The 21760-nt window shown below is 42.8% G+C and overlaps 1 protein-coding gene across 1 annotated transcript in view; it reads right to left on the minus strand.

The window, feature by feature from the left end:
- LRP1B (LDL receptor related protein 1B) overlaps window positions 1-21760 on the minus strand; it is a 1288869-nt gene that overhangs the window by 660427 nt on the left and 606682 nt on the right. The window contains exon 8 of the mRNA XM_045032831.1: window positions 9922-10179. Within this exon, the coding sequence (XP_044888766.1) occupies window positions 9922-10179 (258 nt within the window). The remainder of the gene's footprint in view (window positions 1-9921; window positions 10180-21760) is intronic.

The following is a 21760-nucleotide window of genomic DNA, read 5'->3' on the forward strand; positions in this document are numbered from 1 at the left end:
GGCTTGACGGTGTCTTCATTAAACAGCTCTTCAGCCGCACTTCCTCTCCTCTGGCTCCCTGGCTCTCCCCTGCCTGACTGGAGTGAGCCCTTTTTATAGTATCAGCAGGGCCTTAGAGTCAGGTGGTCACATTAACTTAATGGCCTCACCTGACTCTTTGCAGATTAATTAGAGTCAGGTGTTCTCATTAGCCTGGAGCAGCCCCTGCTCTGGTCAGTCAGGGACCAGAAAACTGTTAATCCAGTGGCCAGTATATCTGCCTTCTGCTATTCTGCTGTACCCAACTGGCCTGGGTCTATCACAGTGGATTATAACAGGTATACAGACTTTTACCAAACTTATATTAATGATTTAAGTTTAATTACTTTGGCCCAGATTTGTAAAGGTATTTTAGGCGTTGCTCTTGTCAATGTTACAATGCCTAGCTTGCATAGGATCCTAAGTCTCATTTTCAAAAGTGACTTAGGCACTTATGTACCTTTCAGGATCTGGGCCTAACTTTGATTGGAAATCAGTGGGTGCTAGGTGCCTAAACACTTGTAAGGATCTGGGCCTTAGGGCTAGATCCACAAAGGGGACTCAAGCTCAGCATTGCAATGCCTAACGTTTAGGTGCCCTGCCGCTGAATCCACAGCCCTGAGTTAGGAGCCCAGGGTTCATGGGGTTAAAAATGGGATTCACAGCAGCGCTCAAGGTGAGTTGGGAGCCACCAACATTAGCCAGGAGTCTATAACAGAGGAAAGGAGAGGGACTTTAGGCCCAGATCCACAAAAGTATTTAAGTGCCTGACAGACCAGAGGGATGCACCTATCTTTTCTTGGGATTCACAACTGTGAACCGTCTCCTAGGTGTAGGTTTAGGTGCCTAAACCAGATCAGCCCATTCTTGCTAGAAAGGAGGGACACACACCCTTCCTACCATATAGCACAAGGATTAGGGCACTCTCCTGGGATGAAGGCAATGTATTTCCAAATCCCTGCTCTGCCTGATTTGAAGCAGGGACTGGAACTGAGGTCTCCTGTCTTCTAGGAGTGTGCCCTGACCACCAAACTAGGAGTATGCTGGTATGAGTTTCTCTTGAAGCTATTCCAAGTACAGAGTACAGTCCTGCCCAACCCTTGGGGTGCATACTCACGTGACTAGCACATGCTGCCGGGGACCTCCTGCTTCTTTTAAGTGCTAGCTCAAGCAGAGCTAGTATGTGCACCTCTACCTGAGCTGGGAATCACACCGGCTGCTGTGTAGATGGACCAGGGGCGGCTCTAGCGATTTCACCACCCCAAGCACGGCGGCACGCCGTGGGGGGCGCTCTGCCAGTCCCGCGGCTCCGGTGGACCTCCCGGCAGAGCACCCCCCGTGGCATGCCACCCCAAGCACGCGCTTGGCGTGCTGGCGCCTGGAGCCGCCCCTGAGATGGACTCTTAGGCTCCTAGAGTCAATTAAGCATTGCAATACTGACCAGAGCAACATCTAAATACCTTTAAAAATCTGAGCCTTCATCTCATTTGGTCCATCTTTCCTCAGGTAGTTCAGTTAACTTTACAGGCAGCAATTTTTTTTTCCATTTGAAAATAATCCTGGGGAATACTGCCAACTGGGCTGACTCAAGGAGCAACTGCTGCTTTCCTGAAAGACTCTCAAAATGAAAGTGAACCTGGGCTGAATATTTCTGAACTAAAATGGAAATAGCACTGGACTTTTTTATATTTATAAAGGAATTAGGTATGCAGATAAGATACTGGTGCATGGCCTGAAAACAAGTTGAAAAAAGGCAAAAAAGACTCTGGAACCATATATAATGACAGGTATTGAAGCATTTTTCAATTAGCTAATTATTTTTGCTTATATGGTGTGACAGAGATTTTATGTAATTATGCATGGAAAGAATATTCAAACTTTATCAGCAACTCAAGAACTGTCATGGTGACTGCGTAGCCCACCATAGCATACTGCATCTGTTCTGTGACATGTTGATAAAATACAGGGTTTATAAGCAGTGACAGGAGAGCCCAACCTCCTTGCACATGCCTGCCCCATTCCCCTCATTAAATTACTTCCAAACATTAAATCACTTTGTTTCCAAACCAACCGAGAAAATTACACAGCTTAAAACTGACTTTGCCAAAAATGATTTACTCCACTGAAAAGATTTCCATTACATTGAAATTTTCCATTTCAGAATGAATGCTCCATTCATTGACATCATAAACTGTATAACCAAAAACAAGGTTTATTATGTTCAAATTGACTCACAAAAAAGGAAGAGGTTTTATTATTATTATTATTTTAAAAAATCTTGACTATTATAACTGAAAGGCACCTTCAGTTATTTAGTATTTTAGGGCCTAATCCAAAATCTATTGAAGTCAATGGGCATCTTTCCACTGACTTCAGTGGACTTTATCTCGGATGCTTAATGGAGTTATGTGCAATGCCAGTGCTCTACATTATAGGCTACTCAGCAGTGTCCCCAATCCCAGAAGTTAAAAGTATAATAAAATAAATGTAAAAATAAATTAAAAATCATGAGATTAAAAAATTAAATCATGTTCTGTTAGTCTACGTGATTTTTTAACCCCCCCTTTCCACCTCCAGGATATGCGACAATCACAGGGTTACCAACTCTCACAGATTTATAGTGACTATGGCAATTTTGGCTCTCACTAGAGCATTCAACTGGGATCAGGACCACCATTATATTGAATCCTGTACCAACACTTAGTAAGAGACAGTCCCTGCCCTGAAGAGCTTGTTATCATCTAGTGCAAAGCACAGTGGGCAGTTTGTAACATGAGAGATGAAACTCAGATTTACCAAACGCATATCCTATAGGGGCTACCAAGCTGCTATTAGATGGGAACAATTATAAATCCTTGCTACACTGGGCAGGATTCAAACCTGGTGAGCCACAGGTAAAAAGCTCTAAAGTTCATCAGTAATGCCCCAAACACCCACTCCGGAGACACAATCACCTTTGTACCTAGTGTTTCATATGTTAGTTTCCCCTCAACATAATATTAAGTTTCCATGTAAAATTTCCACTAATTGTTTCCCATTTATTATGAAACAGGTATTCATTTGCTGACCTTCCTATCAGAATTTCACAAATCCTTTTGTCCCTCCTCTTGGGCTCCCCAGTCACCTCTATATCAGGGCTAGTCATTTCCATCACTTCTCTCAGGGCTTGTCTACACTGGCAAGTTTCTGCACAGTAAAGCAGCTTTTTGTGCTCACACTGCTGAGCCACTTTGTGCGCAGAAACTCCTCAGTTGCAGTGCTGCAAAAACCCCACCTCAACGAGACTTGTAAGCCTATTTGCACAGAGGCTCCAGCGCTCTATTGCCAGTGTAGACACTTGATTGCTTTCTGCGCTGTAATTGGCCTCCAGAGCTGTCCCCTAATGCCTCACGTGATCGCTCTGCTCATTGTTTTGAACTCGGCTGCCCTGGAGACATCCGCCCCTCCCCTTTCAAAGCAACTGTTTCTGACAGCCTTTGTGTGCTGTGCTGATCTGCTCTGGGACACAAAGCAAACCATTAATGTGGAATGCTCGTGCTGCTGAACACGGAGGCAGGTGTCTGTGTATGTGTGAGAGAGAGATTGCTGTGCAGAGAGCCCAGGGAGGGAGGCAGGGGCTGATGTCGGGGTTTCCCCCACCCCCTGCCTCAGGACAGGTTGCTTCCTGCCACTGTCTGAACTTATAAGACAGCATGCTGACACACTCGCTGTCCCCCAAAACACACTGTCTCTCTCCCCCTCTCCATACACACACACACTCCCTGTCACACACACACACATACCCCCTTTGATTTGAAAAGCAGCTGGCAGTGTAGCAGGATGCCCATGGAACAATGGGATTGGGAAACCTGCATCATCTGACGCTGTGTCTGTCCCATGAGGCATTGCAAACCCTGCGGCCAGTTGCACAGTGGAATAGCTACCACAATGCACTGTTGTCTTTGATGTTGCAAGAGCTGCTAATGTGGATCTGCTCCAGTATCACAAGGAACGCAGTGTGGACACACAGCAGCTGTTTAATTCCAGCATTTTAATAACAGTGGTATAACTTGTGGCACAGAAACTTGCCAGTGTAGACATACTCTACGTTACCTGTATACCAGGGCTTCTTAGATCCAACAATCCGTTCCTTAGGGTTTTCCAGCTTCTCAACAGTGTGGTAAGCCTGGTCAACAGACGCATGTTATTTGCTACATTTCTTGCAAAAGACTATGTGGCAAAACAGGTGAGATTAGGCTTTTGTTATATTAGAAAACCAGGTTCCACTGGCAACTCTGCCTGCAGGGAACCTTTTGCAAGATCTCAGTTATCTATCAGAAGTGTGACTGATATGTATGCCTAGGCTTTGGATCATAGTAAGGATTGTAAAAGGCACAGAAATATTAATAGCATCCAGGACTAGAATGCATGGTATTGGAGTATACACTTTAGTACAATCTCCACTAGACTAAAGGAGCTTCTCTGTCTATTTTACTCCCCCCAGATCATGTGATGGCCAGAGATTTTGGCATCACTGGAAGATTGCTATAGCAGGGGCCAAAATCAAAAATTTGCAAGAGTCAGCAATATTGACTAAGTCCTGCAAACACTAAGTGGGACAGTTACACTCACTAACACCAGTTCTCCCATTAAAATCAATAGGTTAGCTAATGGCGCTAAGCCCTATGCTCAGAAGTAAACTTTTGAAATATCAAGTCTATGATAGCAGCACCTCTATTGTTAAAGACTCACAGGATCTCTATTGAAGACCTGCTGTTTAATCACATTCTGAATTAGATATTAAATTTTCCTTTGGGCTAAAATTTGGCATACCAGTTCCTAGTTGTGGGTGGTTCTTCCCAAAGTTAAAAAGAAATTAGATTGTCATATTTTTACTACAAAGGAAGCAAACAAGGGATGTCTTGGGAGTATCAGATATTTTCCCATGGTCATCCTTCTTCCTTATGAAAAAGGTTTTGGAGAAAACAAACACCTGTCAAGGATGATATAGGTATACTTAAAAGCAGCAAAGAATCCTGTGGCACTTTATAGACTAACAGACGTTTTGCAGCATGAGCTTTTGTGGGTGAATACCCACTTCTTCGGATGCTGCAAAACGTCTGTTAGTCTATAAAGTGCCACAGGATTCTTTGCTGCTTTTACAGATCCAGACTAACACGGCTACCCCTCTGATAGGTATACTTGACCCTTCCTCAGCACAGGGAGATGGGCAAGCTGGCCTCTCAAGATCACTTCCAGCCCTACATTTCGATGATTCTATACAAACTAGAAATTTGGCAGCTATCCTTTTATTAGTTTTTTGGAATCAAAGCAAGAGACATCAAAATATTTTGCAAAAGTGTAGCATGCCGGAGTTGTCTTCTGGCACTAGTCTCCTATCATCACCTGTTTCAACACTTATAAAGCCTTTCAAAGAGTATTTTAGGAGGTGGAGGAATTATTTTTAAGGTCCTGATCCAAGATCCATTGAAGTCAATGGAAAGGATACCATTGACTTCAATAGGCTTTGGATCAGGCCTTAAGGTTTTAGCAGTTATTTGTAATAAGGAAATATTTGCAGTAATAAATTAGTATTCAGAAATAAGTGTTAAATTTTCTGTTAATGAGTCTAACTGACATGAAGTTAATTGTGTGAATTTCCCTAAATTGGCCTTGTGAAGGAACAGCTACTTATGGAAGTCTTCATAGATTTTAGGTCCAGAAGGGTCCATTGTGAAATCTAGTCTGACCTTTTGTGCAACACAGGTGCAAGACTCTCATAAAATAATTTCTGTATCAAACCCACAGATTCATTTTGAGATATACATTATAATTTCTCAAGATATCCTGCCTTGACTTAAAGTGATGGATAATCCACCATGTCCCTTGGAAAATTGTTCCAATGGTTACTTACCCTCACAGAAATTGTTCCACATTTATAGTCTGAATTTGTCTAGCTTCAGTTTCAAGCCATCAAATCTCATTATGCTTTTTTCTGTTAGATTAAAGAGCTGTCTGCTACAAGAATTCCCCCCTCCCCCCGCAACGTAGGTAGGTACTTATGGACTGTGAACAAGTCACCTTTTAACTTTCTCATCAATAAACCACATGTCTGAGTCTCTTGCTATAAGCAAATTTTCCAGAATAATTCTTGTAGCTCTTTTTCAAGTTGTCAACATTATTTTTGAGTGTTGACACTAGAACTGGAGACAGTATTCTATAAACTGTTTTACTAATTCCATACAGAGGTATTACCACCTCCCTACTCCTGCTTGACATTTTCCTGCTTATATATCCAAGGATTATGTTCACATTCTTAGGTACAGTATGCCACCAGGAACTCATGCAATGACCCCTACGTCCTTTTCCTGCTTTTCAGAATATAGTCTTCCAACTTATAAATGTTCTCTCACTCTTTGGACTGGATCCACAAAGAGGACTTAGTGCTCAGCATCGCAATGCCTAACTATAGGTGCTCTGCTGCCAAATGGAATCTACAGAATTAGGCTCTCAATACAATATATGGGCACCTCAGAATGGTGATCCACAGCCACTGATTTGAGCATGGAGCTGCCTTGGCTAGCCACTAGGAAATTCCAAGGAAAGTGGAGTATCCTACACTATGCCCTTGTAAGGAAGTTAGGCACCTAAATCCATTTTCACAAGAAAAACAAAAAACCCACACACATAGTGACAGTGCCTCTTTTCAACTGTTAGCCCAGTGGTTAGCACACTCACCCAGGATGTGGGAGGCCCAGGTGCCATTCTACCCTCTGCCTGATTTGGAGCACGGATTTGAAGCCACGTCTTCTATCTCTTAGCAGGGGCGGCTCTAGGTATTTTGCCGCCCCAAGCACGGCAGGCAGGCTGCCTTCGGCGGCTTGCCTGTGGGAGGTCCCCGGTCCCGTGGATTCGGCGGCACGCCTGCAAGAGGTCCACCGAAGCCGCGGGACCAGCGGACCCTCCACAGGCATGCTGCCGAAGGCAACCTGTCTGCCGCCCTCACAGCGACCGGCAGAGCGCCCCCCGTGGCTTGCCGTCCCAGGCACACGCTTGGCGTGCTGGTGCCTGGAGCCGCCCCTGTCTCTTAGGCAAGTGCCTTAACCACTATACTATGGAACATTCCAGGGTGGGTCTGTCTTTCAATCTCTCCTATTGAAACTGTTCTATTCTTTGTAACTAATTAAGCAGTCATTGGAACAGAGACTTGAACTTAAGTCTCCCAAATCCCAGAGGAGTACCCTTACAACTGGGCTATGGAGTCACTCTCTCCCTTTCTTTGGTCCCATGATTATTCAATTACTTATAAAAAGTGGAACAGCTTTAACAGGAGTCACTAAGAGAAACCCATCCCAGAATATTCCATAGCCTAATGGCAGGAAAATGCTTAAGTGTCTAAGATTCCTTTGATCTACCCCCTTGTTCCTCACAGACTCTAAGGCCAGAAGGGACCTTCATGATCATCTAGTCTGGTCTCCTGCACAGAACCTCAACCATCCATTCCTGTAGTGGGCCCATAACTCAGGCTGAGTTACTTAAATACTCAAATCTTGATTTAAAGACTTCAATTTACAGAGAATCCTCAATATGGGATCTTGCATTTGGCTTTGTTAAAAAGCATATTATTCAAATGAGCCTATCTCACCAAGCAATCAAGGTCAATCCATATAACTGTCCCCATCATTATTTATCACTCCACCAATTTTTGTGTCATATGTAAACTTTACCATCACTGATTTTATGTTTTCCTCCAGATCATTGGTAATGATATTGAATAGTGTTTAGTCACAAACAGATACCTTGCAAGATTGGGATAAGAAGCATTGCAAGGAGCAGTATTTTTCTTTGTTTTCTGTACACAGACTTCACAGGGGTGGCCCTTTGTTCTTGTTGTGCCTGTTATTGGCTAAAACCCCAAACAAGAGAAACTAAGGGAATATCTTTCTGTGGTAGGGAAGCTACTGTTAATTTTTCTTTGAAGAATTCTATGGGTATGACCATTTGTTAGGCTTGGCTGACACAGGAAGATGCCGAATCGGGTGTTCTTTATTGGTTGTCAAATAAAACTTAATTAATTTATAGTAAGTAAACCCTGCATAATGAGAAAAAATAAGATGAACTGTGTGTATGAGAGAGAGAGAGAGATGCTAAAATTTAATTCTCCAGAGGCTGTGGATTGTACCATCAGAGGGCCTATTCTCCCCTGTAGGATACAGTTTCAGGTAACTCCAAGCGGAAATTAGTGCCTCTTGAGGTTGGCCTGATTAGAAGCACCAGGTGGACTACTTTTATCCTGCCAATGAGGCAGGGAATGAGACTACAGTATAGTTATCTAAGTCAAGATTAAACGAAAATCTTTGTAGCATACTCCATAGCTAGGGAAATGTCAATTCAAAAGTAATTAGACCAAACAGTTAGATGTAAAGATTCAGAAAAAAATATATAGAGTCCACAAACTAGTGTGAAAATACAGTGCCTACAAAAACTGATTAGCTCACTGATTTGAGCCACTATGTTCATTTCCCAATCATAGTTCAACCCTGATTCTGAAAACAGGTGTGCTAATGCAGACCCTGCAGCATTCGGACTGTTAAGTCTTTCTATGCATAGGGAGCACAGAAGCGCATTGAGACTGTGCTTTGATGATGGAGTTTAGAGGATGAGGGGACACACTGTTAATTATAAACCATTAATTTTGTGAAGAACCCTAGCTAATTCCTTTCATTTTATGCAATAAAAAGAACAAAAAAGATATTTAGGAAGTGCCCACTCCAGTCCCACTGACAAGAAAACTGGGACTTTGTAGTGAAAATATAAAGAACTGTGAAAAATACACAATGGAAGTCCAAGTAAAATAAGAACAAGTTCAAACATACAAAGTAGCCTTAGTATCTGAGGAAAAATGTAGGATCACTTCGAAGGGCAGACAGTGGCGAAAGTAGTAAATTCCTCTGACTGAAAAAAAGTTCTTGATTTTCAAAGTAGTAAAGGATGGGCATGGAGGCATGTGTAAGAAGGATCAAGTTCCTTATCCTATAGGCATATACTGAAAAGGGTATTTTTCTTGGTGATCTGAATAGTAGTTGTGAAATCTGCCTAAGTGCAGAAATTCATTATTAGGACTTGTAGCCATATTTTCCAGTTGGCCCCATCTCCATTATAGTGCCAATCAAACCCTTGGTCCGAACACTCCCAGACTTGGTGGTGAAGGGGTTTAAAATCTAGATCAGAATTGTCTGGCTCAAGTCGATCACTACTTAAGAGAGGACTGAGCAGGGTTTTCAGAAAAAAGAGGGCAAAATGATGGAGATTCCAATTTAGAGGCATTCTAAAGTTTAGCATTGCACAATCTTTCTAGGCTAGTTAAACTGCACAGAGAGATAATTCATCATGAGGGCGACTCTACATCTTCCTAGTGCAAAAGTGAGAAATGTCCAGTAAATTAGGAAATATTACAAGTGTTTGAAAGTAATGAAGCTCTACTAATCTAGAGTAACTGTGACAATTATATGTACATGTTGTTAATTAGCATCTTATCGTTTATCTGGAAGTAAACAATCGTTTTCAACAAATTTTATCTATCAACACATTTCAGAAAAAAAAAGGCATTTTCAAGTTTCTTCCTCTGTAATGGCTTTGTTTTTTTGTAATATCATACCGATCACACAGTGCACTTAGACTCTGTGAAAACTCACAGCTTTTTTGAAGCCTCTGTGTCTATGTGTTAGAGAGGGAAACAGCAACAAAGCAGCAAAATGCTTCTGTGCCTTTCAGTGTTTAATGCCTAAGCAGAGCAACAGAATATCTTAAAATATCAGCAACACTAAGCACCAAAATAACAGTTTTTAAGTCTGCAAGCAAAGTTTGCTAGAAAGATGGGTATTTTATACTATTTTGCTAATGGAATCCCACTAAAATACTTACTGTGAAGGTACTGAGCAATGTTTATTATCCATTCATCTGTTAATCTCCCAGATTTTGATATCTTGGTACATTTCAGCTGACTTGAAGATTCTCTCGATTCAATCCAACAAATTGTGTCCTTATTGTATATAAAATCCAGTGTATTAATTCCATTTCCTTTCACTGAGTTTGGAGTAGAAACTTTGCTTCCATTAAGATATAATACTTCAATAGTTTCAGAGCTTGCAATCAGAAGAATTGGAGGTCTATCACTGGGCTCTAAAAAATGAGCAAAAAGTTTAGTTGACAGATCATCCTATTACCATCTTTCCAAAACACATGTAGCATTTATGTTACCTTAGCTGTATATTTAAAAAATATTTAAAGGTAACACACTGATTTTGTGGGGGGGGGGGGGAATGAGAATGCACCACAGTAATTGAGTTTACCACTCGGTAATATTTAATCTCGATGTTTCTTAACATTCACTCAGTTTTTGTTATGAATCTGTATAGCACCTAGAACAGTGGAATCTTTATCCATGACTACGGTTCCTAGGTGCTACAGAAATAGAAAGAAAAGAAAGAAAGAAAGAAAGACAGACAACAACATCGTCCAGATGTATCACAAGGTATGTTCCATGGAATCTCTTAAAAGAAACAAGGAAACTAATCTTTCTAGATATATCTCTATATCTGACCTCTGAATCTTCACTAGCATTATATATAATGTTCATGTTCAGTTTTGAACAGTATATTTGGCATAAGTCATTGCAAGGGAACGAAAGACTATTAGTATCAGTATTGAGAAAAATCTGACAAAAAGTCTCTTCCCCTTCGCCAAAGCCCCTGCACAGAAGCGAAGTAGGATTCTGAACTGGTGCTACCTTCAATATGAGGTGGGGCCTGGCTAACATGCCCAGCACGCTGCAGTATATTGCCCAGATCTGCTAACCTGAGGGGAATAGCCAAATTCCTGGACTAATAACATATAAACTGTTGACAGCACTGTGCACTCCAGAAAGTGCATCCTGCTCCTTCCTGAAGCAGCAGCATAAGGCAAGACTCAGATCCACTAAGGCACTTAAGATGCATAAATCACCATTTTAGGCAGCAATGCAATCCACAAAATCCCTGATCAGCTGCTGTCTAAACTCACTCAATGCCTACATTTTTGCAGTATCAAGGTCCATTCAAAATCTGGCAAGAGACGGTGATGGTGACAACCTTCTAACTTTTAGCCCAGTGGTTAGTGCACTCACCTGGGATGACTAAGACCCAGGTTCAAGTTCTCCATCTGCCTGAGAGGGAGAACGGATATGAACAGGGTTCTCTCACCAGAATGCCCTAACCATTAGGCTATAGGATACTCTAATGTGAGGCTCCCTCAGTGTCTCCTGTTTAAGTATTTATTCAACGTGTACAGCTTCCAGGTCAAAGAGAGCAAAACAGAGGAAGGATGACTCTACATCCTGGTATTTAAGGTAGCCATCAAGGAAGGTGAAACCCAGGGTCAAGACCCCCTGCGCCAATGAATCTAATTTTTTATCCACACTGAAACAGCTTCAGCAAGAGAGAATAAGGGAACCCCATTTCCGAATATCCCACAGGTCAATCTTCTGAGAGGGGAGAAACGCCTGTTCAAATACTTTCTCCCCCTTAGGCAGAGGGGGACTTGAAGCTGGGTCTTTCACATCCTAGGTTAGTGCTCTAATCACTGGTATAAAAATTGTAAGGTAAGCACCATCATCTTCTCCTCCAACCATTTTGTGGCAAATGAAGCACACATTCTCACAAGATACAAATTAGTTGCCTGAGCTGCCTGACTGCAAGACAGGGGTTACTGACTGTAGATTGCTAGCACAGATAGGCATCTCCCTTCAGCCAAACGTAGGCACCTAAAGAAGGGGCTTTGGGACACAATTGTCTCCTTGGTATCTTCCATAGGCTAACTTAGGTCGCTCCCCAGCTAGACACTGGCTTTTGTGGATCACATTCTTAGGTGCCTATCTCTCCTCATTCCTTGTACAGTAACTCCTCACTTAACATTGTAGTTATGTTCCTGAAAAATGCAACTTTAAGTGAAACAATGTTAAACGAATCCAATTGTCCCATAAGATTTAATGTAAATGCGGGGGGGGGGTTAGGTTCCAAGGAAATTTTTTTTTGGGGTGGGGGGAGGGCAGACAAAAAGCATTATACTGTACAGTACTGTACTGTACTGTGGTTGGGAAGTGCCCCTGGCTTATCCCACACAGGCACAGCCCGCTGCAGGCAAGGACGCTAGGAAGCATCTTTGCAGCAGCAGTGGCAGCTTTGCCGGAGAACAGGCTCGGATTTTGCTGGGAATGCTCCAGGCCCGCCTCTTGCTGTCCCCACTCCACTCCAGGCCCACCTCTTCCCACCCCCACTCCACCTCCTCTCCAGAGCACGCCACATTCCTCCCCCCAAAAAGTCCTAAGTGATGCCAAACAGCTGTTTGGCAGCGCTTAGGACTTTCTGGGAGGCAGGGGGAGGATCAGAGACACGGTGCTTCCCCGCTCCTGCCCCTCCCTCCTAGAAAGCCCTAAGCACCGCCAAACAGCTGTTTAGCAGTGCTTAGGATTTTCTGGGAGGGAGGGGGAAGAGCAGGGAAGCAGAACTTGTGCAATGCTCCCTTGTAAAGTCGCTGCTCTTCCACAGAATCTTACAAGTAGGCAGCCAAACAACGTTATAAGGGAGCATTGCACAACTTTAAATGAGCATGTTCCCTTACTGAGCAGGGACGTAACATTGAAACAACGTTAAGTGGGACAATGTTAAATGAGGAGTTACTGTATAGGGATCCTTGGTGCCTAACTCAGGGTTTCTGGATCAAATTGTTCCTGTGATTTTCTAGATGTGTAAAAGTTAGGTGTTGTGACACTCAGAGTAAGTCTCTTTGCAGTCTAAGTTCTTTCCCTGAGTCTACCTGTAATGTGCTGTCAGGATAGCCCCTAGATTCTTTGCTTGGCTGATACCACTCCATTCCTTTCCCCACCTTTTGGCTCATAGTAGCAAGGCTGGGATGTTTTCCCTGAAGCTATAATAGAAAATTCCAGAACTATTCTCACCTATTTATATGTGTCAACATGACAACAGGCGGACCATGCCAAAGAAGAATTAACAAATTATTACTGGCAGCTGCAATATTTTCAAATGAAAGTACAATTACAGAAATACAGTATATAGGTCCCAAATTGATTGAACCTCATTCAGGTTATTGAGTTATTATTAAATACATCTTAGCAGAAATGTTGACCCAAAAGATGATAATAAGGTATTATGGTGTTATCTATAACTCCCTAATAGCTAAAACAATGAGGAGTCCTTGTAGCACCTTAGAGACTAACAAATTTATTTGGGCATAAGCTTTCGTGGGCTAGAGCCCACTTCATCAGATGCATGAAGTGAAAATTACAGGAGCAGGTATAAATACATGAAAGGATGGGGGTTGCTTTACCAAGTGTGAGGTCAGTCTAACAAGATAAATCAATTAACAGTAGGATACCAAGGGAGGAAAAATAACTTTTGAAGTGGTAAGAGAGTGGCCCATTACAGACAGTTGACAAGAAGGTGTGAGTAACAGTAGGGATAAATTAGTAATGGGGAAATTAAGTTTAGGTTTTGTAATGACCCAACCACTCCCAGTCTGTATTCAGGCCATTAGGTGCCACAAGGACTCCTCATTTTTTTTGCTGATACAGACTAACACGGCTACCACTCTGAAACCTGTCCCCAGTAGCTGATAATGTTGAACTGCCTGAGAATAGTTAGACTTTAAATTTTACTCTGGACGTATTTTAGATGACACTTGAAATCTGGTGTTACGCTGAGATAATCACAGATATGGTCAATTAGTAAATTACAACTTGTTCCTTACAGCACAATGAACCACCTTACAGCCTATGCTTTATCTCATTCAACCCTAAAGTAGGTATCAGCAGGAAACACATGGAACAGTGCATTAAGGTATGGAAAACGGCACACTGAAGTGAAACTTTTGTAGAAATTTAAGTTCACATTTACAATGTGTATTATCCTCAAGCCTCTGAGAAAATATTTCACAGTATGGGGTAATAATGCTACAAATCCTGAGGCCCACATTTTCAAAAGTGGGTGCAGGTCTTGAAAATGTTACCTGACACCTGATAGTCGAAGGTCTAAGTTGTCAAGCCAATGTGAAAAATACCCAAGCTGCCATATGAAGAGCACTTACCCAAAGCCCCCCAACTTGCAATTCAAAACAACAGAACAGTTGTGTGCTGTATTTAAATGTAATACTGTCAGTCCACATTCTACTTAATAGAGGTTTAAAAATTAATGTAGCCCTGGGGCAGGTGGAATGCAGAAATAAATATTCATTAGATATATTTGACAAATTTCATCTAACAAAACATTTAATGAATAGTATCTGATGAACCAGTCAGTTACTAGAAAAGTATCAATTGAATAAAATACTTGGAGGATTCTGATGAAATCCATCAAATAATCTACTCACAGAGTTTTGTTCAATGCCACTGAATGATTCTATTGACTTTGTTTTTCTTGGTTATGTTTTTGCATACTCTCTCTCCCTGGCTTCATCCCACATGCTCTTTCCTATTGTGGATCAGAGTTAATCTTTTTCCAAGATTGTCTCCATTTACTATTTCCTCCTTTCTGTCTCTCTACCTCCATTCCTTATTGCTTTTTTTTCTCTACACTATAGTCTCTACCTCCTTCCCTATATTTTTTCTCTCCCACTTTTCCCTGCAGACAGAGAGGCTACTTACCCTGTACAGTAACTGGAGTTCTTTGAGATGTGTGGTCCTAGGGTGCATTCTGCTGTCAGGTTCACATGTACTCCATGCACCAGAGACAGGAACATTTTTGCTAGCAGCATCTATTTGTCTGCACTTGCACCCTTCTCCTCCTCATGTTCTGAACCAGAGGATGTAAGGAGCAATTTGGGCCGACCATCTCTCCATTTCCCTTTTTACCACAGATTGTCCAGGATAATGCTCTATAGTAGAGCGGAAGGAGGAGGGTAGCAGAATAAAGATAAGGACCACATATCTTGAAGAACTCAATTTACTGTATAAGGTAAGTAACCTCTCTTTCTTCTTTGAGTGATGGTGACTGACAAGAAGTATTCATTGAGGAGGTGGGTGTGAGGAACTCTGTGGTACCAATGACTGGAGGACAGTTGTGCTGAAAGATGCATCTGCTGCAGAAGCTTGTTCCAGGGCTTAATGTCTTGTAAAGGTCTGAACAGAACCCCATGTAGCTGCTTTACAGATATTAGTGAGAGAGATGTCTCAAGGTGAAACTCCTGATGAAGCATAAACTCTAGTTGAGTGGGCCCTCACACCCTGTGGAGGAGGCATCCCTGCTAACTCATAACCCAACAGAATGCAGCCTGAAATCCATTTAGAAAGTATCTGGGAAGAGATCGCTTCCCCTCTCATCCATTCCACAAGGATACCAATGGTCTAAATGATTTCCAAAGGATTTGGTTCTACATAGGTAGAATGCGAACACTCAACAGACATTCAAACAATGAAGCTTCCTGTCTTTGCTGGTAATGTGCAGCTTTGGGAAGAAGACAGGAAAGTGAATTGTCCAATTCAGATGAAAAGATAAGATTACTTTGGGGGTAAATTTCAATGTAATCTCAGTGAAACTTTGTTCCTATGGATGATTGTGTATTGTAGATCAGCCATAAGGGTCCCCAGTTCACCCATTCTCCTAGCCTAGGTGATGGCCACTAGAAAGACAGGTGAGCTAAGAAGCATGAGACTAGCGTTTTAATGGAGCTCTACTTAATGCTGTGAGGACTAAGTGTTGGTTAGGATTTAGCTGGAACCAGTGGAGGTGGTGATGTCATCTGGCTCCAGTTCTCTAGCCTGGTCTGGTCAGGATTAGGTTGAAGATGGTCCAGAGTCTCAGGAAACAGTGGGCATGGCAGCCATGATTGTGAAGCTCACGTCAGTAGCCAGTTTTTCCTGCCAAAATCTCTTTAAAGACCCAAAAAGGGAATAATGGGTGGAATAGCACATACTCTCATAACTTTAGGCTTAATATTTGACACACCAACTTTGGTTCATTAATTTCTGGACCACATTTTCTTATTTACCAAGCATAATCTTAACATATTCCTTGAGTTAAACCAATAGGTCTTTTTGTTTAGAATAAGTTAGTCTTTCTGGCTTGTTTTCATACCTTTCATCATCAATTGTTATTATAAGTTATTGTGACATCTTATGAACTTTCACATATTTTTTACACTTAAGATCACAGAGTAAATTTGTAGGCCCAATTATCACCACAGGTCCCAGGACCGGGTAGGTTTTGTCACAGGAGGAAAGGTTCTAATAAGAACTTTCTGAAAATGAACTATGATAGAGTGGGTGAAGTGGGAGTGATTATTAATTGGAGGGTGACAAATGCAGATAGCAGCTAGGTGCACACAAAGGAGCTAAAGACCTGAGGTCTTTAAGGAAAGAAGATATTCTAAAATGAGAGATATCAGAATTTTGGAGGGTTATTTGAAGACACTGATACCAGTCAGAAAACCTTTTCAATTTTGCCATGTAGCACTTTCTTGTGGACTCTTTCCTGCTGTTATTAAGGACTGACTGTATCACCTGTGAACATGTCTTTTCTAAGTTTGATGCCCATCCAAATACCAGGTGGAGGGAAGCCAGGTTTGGATGCCTAATCTCACCTTTGCCTTGTGTCAATAGGTCAGGAAAGGCTGTATCCAAATGCTTGGATATGGTGACATCAGAAAAAATGCTTGACAACCAGAACTGTTGGGGACATCTTGGGCAATCAGTATGAACAACACTTTCTCTTGCTTGATTTTCCTCAGGATCTGAGGTAAGAGTGGAATGGATGGTAAGGCATAAGTCAGTTGTCCCAACCATGGAACGAGAAATGCATCTCCCCTGAAATCCAGACCTTGAACCATCCTGGACCAGTAGACTGTGAATTTCCTGTATTCCTGGGGCATGAAGAGGTCCCAAAAGGGGGGTCTCCTTTGTCAAAAAATGATCTGTATCACCAAATTGTGGAGCTTCCATTCATGGTTCTTGGAAAAATATTGAGGCTGTCTGCCAGCATGTTGAGTATTCCCGGGGGGTGTACTATCAAAAGAGTGACTGCCGAATAGTTCCAAAGTTTGATAGCTTCTATTCAAAAAGGGATAGACCTTGCTCCCACTTGTTGATGTAGAACACTATTGCCATGTTGTCTCACATCACTTGAACAAGCCAGGCTTGTATGAATGGTAAGAGCACTTGTAGGCCTTGTGGACTACTAACAATCTTGGGGAGTCCATGCTCCTTGTGCTATGTGCTTGTCTAGAAGGGAGCCTCATTGTGGTAAGGCGGAATCAGTTATCAATTGCTATATATGGACACCATCCATGGAGAAGCTTACAGGCAAGGATGGTGAAGTCTCGGGAAGGGTGTTACATAGGTGCAATAAGCCCTGTGACCCAAAAAATAAGACATGAGGAGGCTGGCATTTGTTGAAGTTGAGTGATAAGCTCTTTATGGGTAGTAATCTCTCCAAAGGAAGGTATGTTTTGGTACTGATAGAGTCCCGAGTTGCTCTGATCAACTATATAGTCCATGTGGGAATTAAAATGGACTTTTCTGTGTTTAAGTGAAGTCCTAATGAGTACAGAAGATTGATCAGGGATAAGGCTGCTGACCGTACTGCCTGACAAGATCATCCCACCAGTAACCAGTTGTTATTGATGTAACTGATGATCCATGGTGGTAAAAGTTGGCTGCCACAACTGATAGCACCTTTGTGAATACCCTTGGCACTGCTGCAAGGCCAAACAGGGAGCACTCTATATTGGTAGTGGTTCAGACCTGCTGTGAATCTCAGGAACCTTTTGTGTGCAGGGTGGATGGCTGTGTTGAAACTGACATCCTTCATATCAATAGCTGTAAACCACTTACCTTTGGTCAGTGAAAGAATTATTCATGCCAGAATGACCATTCTCAACCTCGATGTGCAGATTTAGTTGTCTGAGATCTAAGATGGGTCTCCATTCTTCCTTCTTTTTGTGAATGAGGAAACACTTGGAGCAAAATCTCTTTCCCCAATTCCCCATGTGAGACAGTATCAAAAGCTTTACTAAAGTCAAGATATACCACATAGAATCATAGAAGATAAGGGTTGGAAGAGACCTCAGGAGGTGATCTAGTCCAAACCCCTGCTCAAAGCAGAACCACCCCCAACTAAATCATCCCAGCCAGGGCTTTGTCAAGCCGGGCCTTAAAAATCTCTTAGGATGGAGATTCTACCACCTCCGTATGTAACCATCTCAGTGCTTCACCACCCTCCTAGTAAAATAGTGTTTCCTAATATCCAATCTAGACCTCCTCCACTTCAACTTGAGACCATCGCTCCTTGTTCTGTCATCTGCCACCACTGAGAACGGCAAAGCTCCATCCTCTTTGGAACCTCCCTTCAGGTAGTTGAAGGCTGCTATCAAATCCCTCCCTACTCTTCTCTTCTGCAGACTAAACAAACCCAGTTCCCTCTCCTCATAAGTCATGTGCCTCACATCTACCACTTCCCCCTATCCACAAGGCTTGTTAGCTTTCTTTCAAAGGGTATCAGGTTGGGAAATACAGTATGGGGAGGAGGTGAGCAGCTCTCAGTGGTGAAAGAACAGGTTAGGGATTATTTAGAAAAGCTGGACAAGCACAAGTTCATGGGCCTAGATCTAATGAATCCAAGGATGCTGAGGGAGTTGGCTGATGTGATTGCACAGCCATTCACCACTATCTCTGAAAATTTGTGGTGATCGGAGGAGGTCCTGGATGATTCGAAAAAGGCAAATATAGTGCCCATATTTAAAAAAGGAAAGACAGAGAACCGGGGAACTGCAGACCAGTCAGCCTCACTTCAGTCCCTGGCAAAATCATGGAGCAGGTCCTCAAGGATATATTTTGAAGCACTTGGAGGAGAGGAAGTGATCAGGAACAGTCAACATGGATTTACCAAGGACAAGTCATGCCTGATCAACCTGATTGCCTTCTATGATGGGCTAGCTGGCTCTGTAGATATGGGGAAAGCAGTGGATGTGATATACCTTGACTTTAGCAAAGCTTTTGATACAGTCTCCCACAGTATTCTTGCCAGCAAGTTAAAGAAGTATGGATGGGATGAATGGACTATAAGGTGGATAGAAAGCTGGCTAGATTGTTGGGCTCAACAGGTAGTGATCAACAGCTCGATGTCTAGTTGGCAGCTGGTATCAAAGGATCGGTCCTGGAGCCGATTTTGTTCAACATCTTTATTAATTATCTGGATGATGGGATGAATTGCACCCTCAGCAAGTTCGCAGATGACACTAAACTGGGGGGAGAGGTAGATATGCTGAAGTGTAGGGATAGGGTCCAGAGTGATCTAGACAAATTGGAGGATTGGGCCAAAAGAAATCTGATGAGGTTCAACAAGGACAAGTGCAGAGTCCTGCACTTGGGAAGGAAGAATCCCATGCACTGCTACAGGCTGGGGACCGACTGACTAAGTAGCAGTTCTGCAGAAAAGGACCTGGGGATTACAGTGGACGAGAAACTGGATATGAGTCAGCAGTGTGCCCTTGTTGCCAAGAAGGCCAGCAGCATATTGGGCTGTATTAGTAGGAGCATTGCCAGCAGATCAAGAGAAGTGCTTATTCCCCTCTATTCGCCACTGGTGAGGCCACACCTGGAGTATTGCATCCAGTTTTGGTCCCCCCACTACAGAAGGGATGTGGACATATTGGAGAGAGTCCAGTGAAGGGCAACAGAAATGAGTAGGGGTCTGGGGCACATGACTTATGAGGAGAGGCTGAGTGAACTGGGGTTATTTAGTCTGCAGAAGAGAAGACTGAGGGGGGATTTGATAGCAGCCTTCAACTACTGGAAGGGGGGTTCCAAAAAGGAGGGTGGTGAAGCACTGGAATGGGTTACCTAGGGAGGTGGTAGAATCTCCATTCTTAGAGGTTTTCAAGACTTTGCTTCACAAAGCCCTAGCTGGGATGATTTAGTTGGTGTTGGTCCTGCTTTGAGCAGGGGGTTGGACTAGATGACGGTCTGAGGTCCCTTCCAACCCTAATCTTCTATGATTCTATGTACACAAAAGTGACCAGCTCTAGACATATTTAAATGAACTGAACAACTTAGCATCGTATTTATGTCCCTTGAAGTAACAATATGATATATTTCATCAAGATGCTGAACATTTAGGCTTAAATAGTGCATAGCAGCACACAGCCCAAGTACTGTCAGTATTAGGGCGGCAGTGATGGAATTCTCTACTTCTGGACACTCTGCTGCCACTACTGCAGTTTGGCCCCACTGTACCCTTTCACGGTGGGAGGAGATGGGTGGATCCTTGAAGAAGTGGATCCTTTGGCTTCACTGTAATGACAGACCCACTGTCAGCTCCTCCTGCACCTGGCAGCTTTGGGAACTGATCTTTGCAAAACTGAGTCTGAGGCTTCATAGTGGGTGCAGATATCAGAGCAGTTCCTCAGAATTCTACTCCTCCCGCAACCTTCGGGCAGCAGAACAGCACGACTGCAGAGGCAGTGGCAGATTTGTCCCTTAATAAATTCCTACCCCAAAGATTATGTGTCAAATTCTGCAATCATTTACAGCAAATCGGGAGTTACTACATTAATCAAATGGAGTTATAAAACGGAGATAAGTGAATCCAAATCCAGCCCACTATTTTTTATTGTATTCCTGTTTTTCAGTCTGGTTTAAAGTCAAGATTTGTGAAAGGTGATAGATTTGGGCACTGGAGACTGAATTTGGCTGTGGTCCCTAGAGCACTTAGCAGTCCATAGATAGCTAACAGGGCACATAGCTCCCTCTACTTTGGAGGCACTAAGACACAGGGAGTGCCTCCCTTTCCTGTATTCCCCCCGCCCCCCACCTCCCATGTGGCTTTAGAGAAAAACTACAGACTGGAGCCAGACAGAGACTCCAGGCCGTAGGACCAGAAGCAGCCAAAGCTGGGACCTCTGGATGTTAACAGAATTGTTTACATTTTTTGACAGGACTCTCTCTGCCCTATGCTGATTAACTGTTTGCTCCAACCCGCTCCCTCCATCACGTTCTCTCCACGCTTCACCCAGAACCTTTCTCCTTACCCCTCTTCGCTTCAGCTTATTCCCTCCTAAATAACCTACCTCACAAAAAAATTGTGGAGCTAACATGCTGTTTGCTGCTACCACATTGTTCATTCTACTTATGTGTTATACCCCTTCCCTCGTGGTGTCTGTCTGGTCTATTTAGTTGTAAGTTCTTCAGGGCTGAAACTGTCTAATATTCTGCATTTGTCTAGTGCCTAGCAAAATGAGGCCCCGTTCTTGGTTGGCCCTTATGCACTACTGTAATAAATACGATTAATAATGAATGACTGCAACTCTCCTTGTTTCCACCTGCTAAACAGTATAAAGGAAGCTACAAATACATCAAATACCTTCCTAATATTACTTTCCAATGTAACCAATTGCTGCAATTGCCAAAGAGATGTTATATAGTCAGTCTGAGAGCAGGTGGTTCATGCAGTTGCAAACAAGAAAGCATGTGAGACAATTTCTATTAAGATGTTGCCCACACAGTGGGAGTGTGTTGGGAAATCCTGTTCTGCTTATTCAAAGAACAAGTGCCACAAGGTCAGCAGCAGTATGCATTGCCTCACACTAGCTCAGCCTTGACTTGAACTCTCTTATACAGGTCTCTGTGTTCATTGAAAACGCTTCCTTGCTGAGTCTGCCAGTAAGGGTAAAGATTGCTGTAAACTATGTGTGTGTGAGAGAGAGAGAGAGAGAGAGAGAG

This window comes from Mauremys mutica, chromosome 10 (assembly GCF_020497125.1).
Source record: "Mauremys mutica isolate MM-2020 ecotype Southern chromosome 10, ASM2049712v1, whole genome shotgun sequence".
Lineage (NCBI taxonomy): Eukaryota > Metazoa > Chordata > Testudines > Geoemydidae > Mauremys > Mauremys mutica.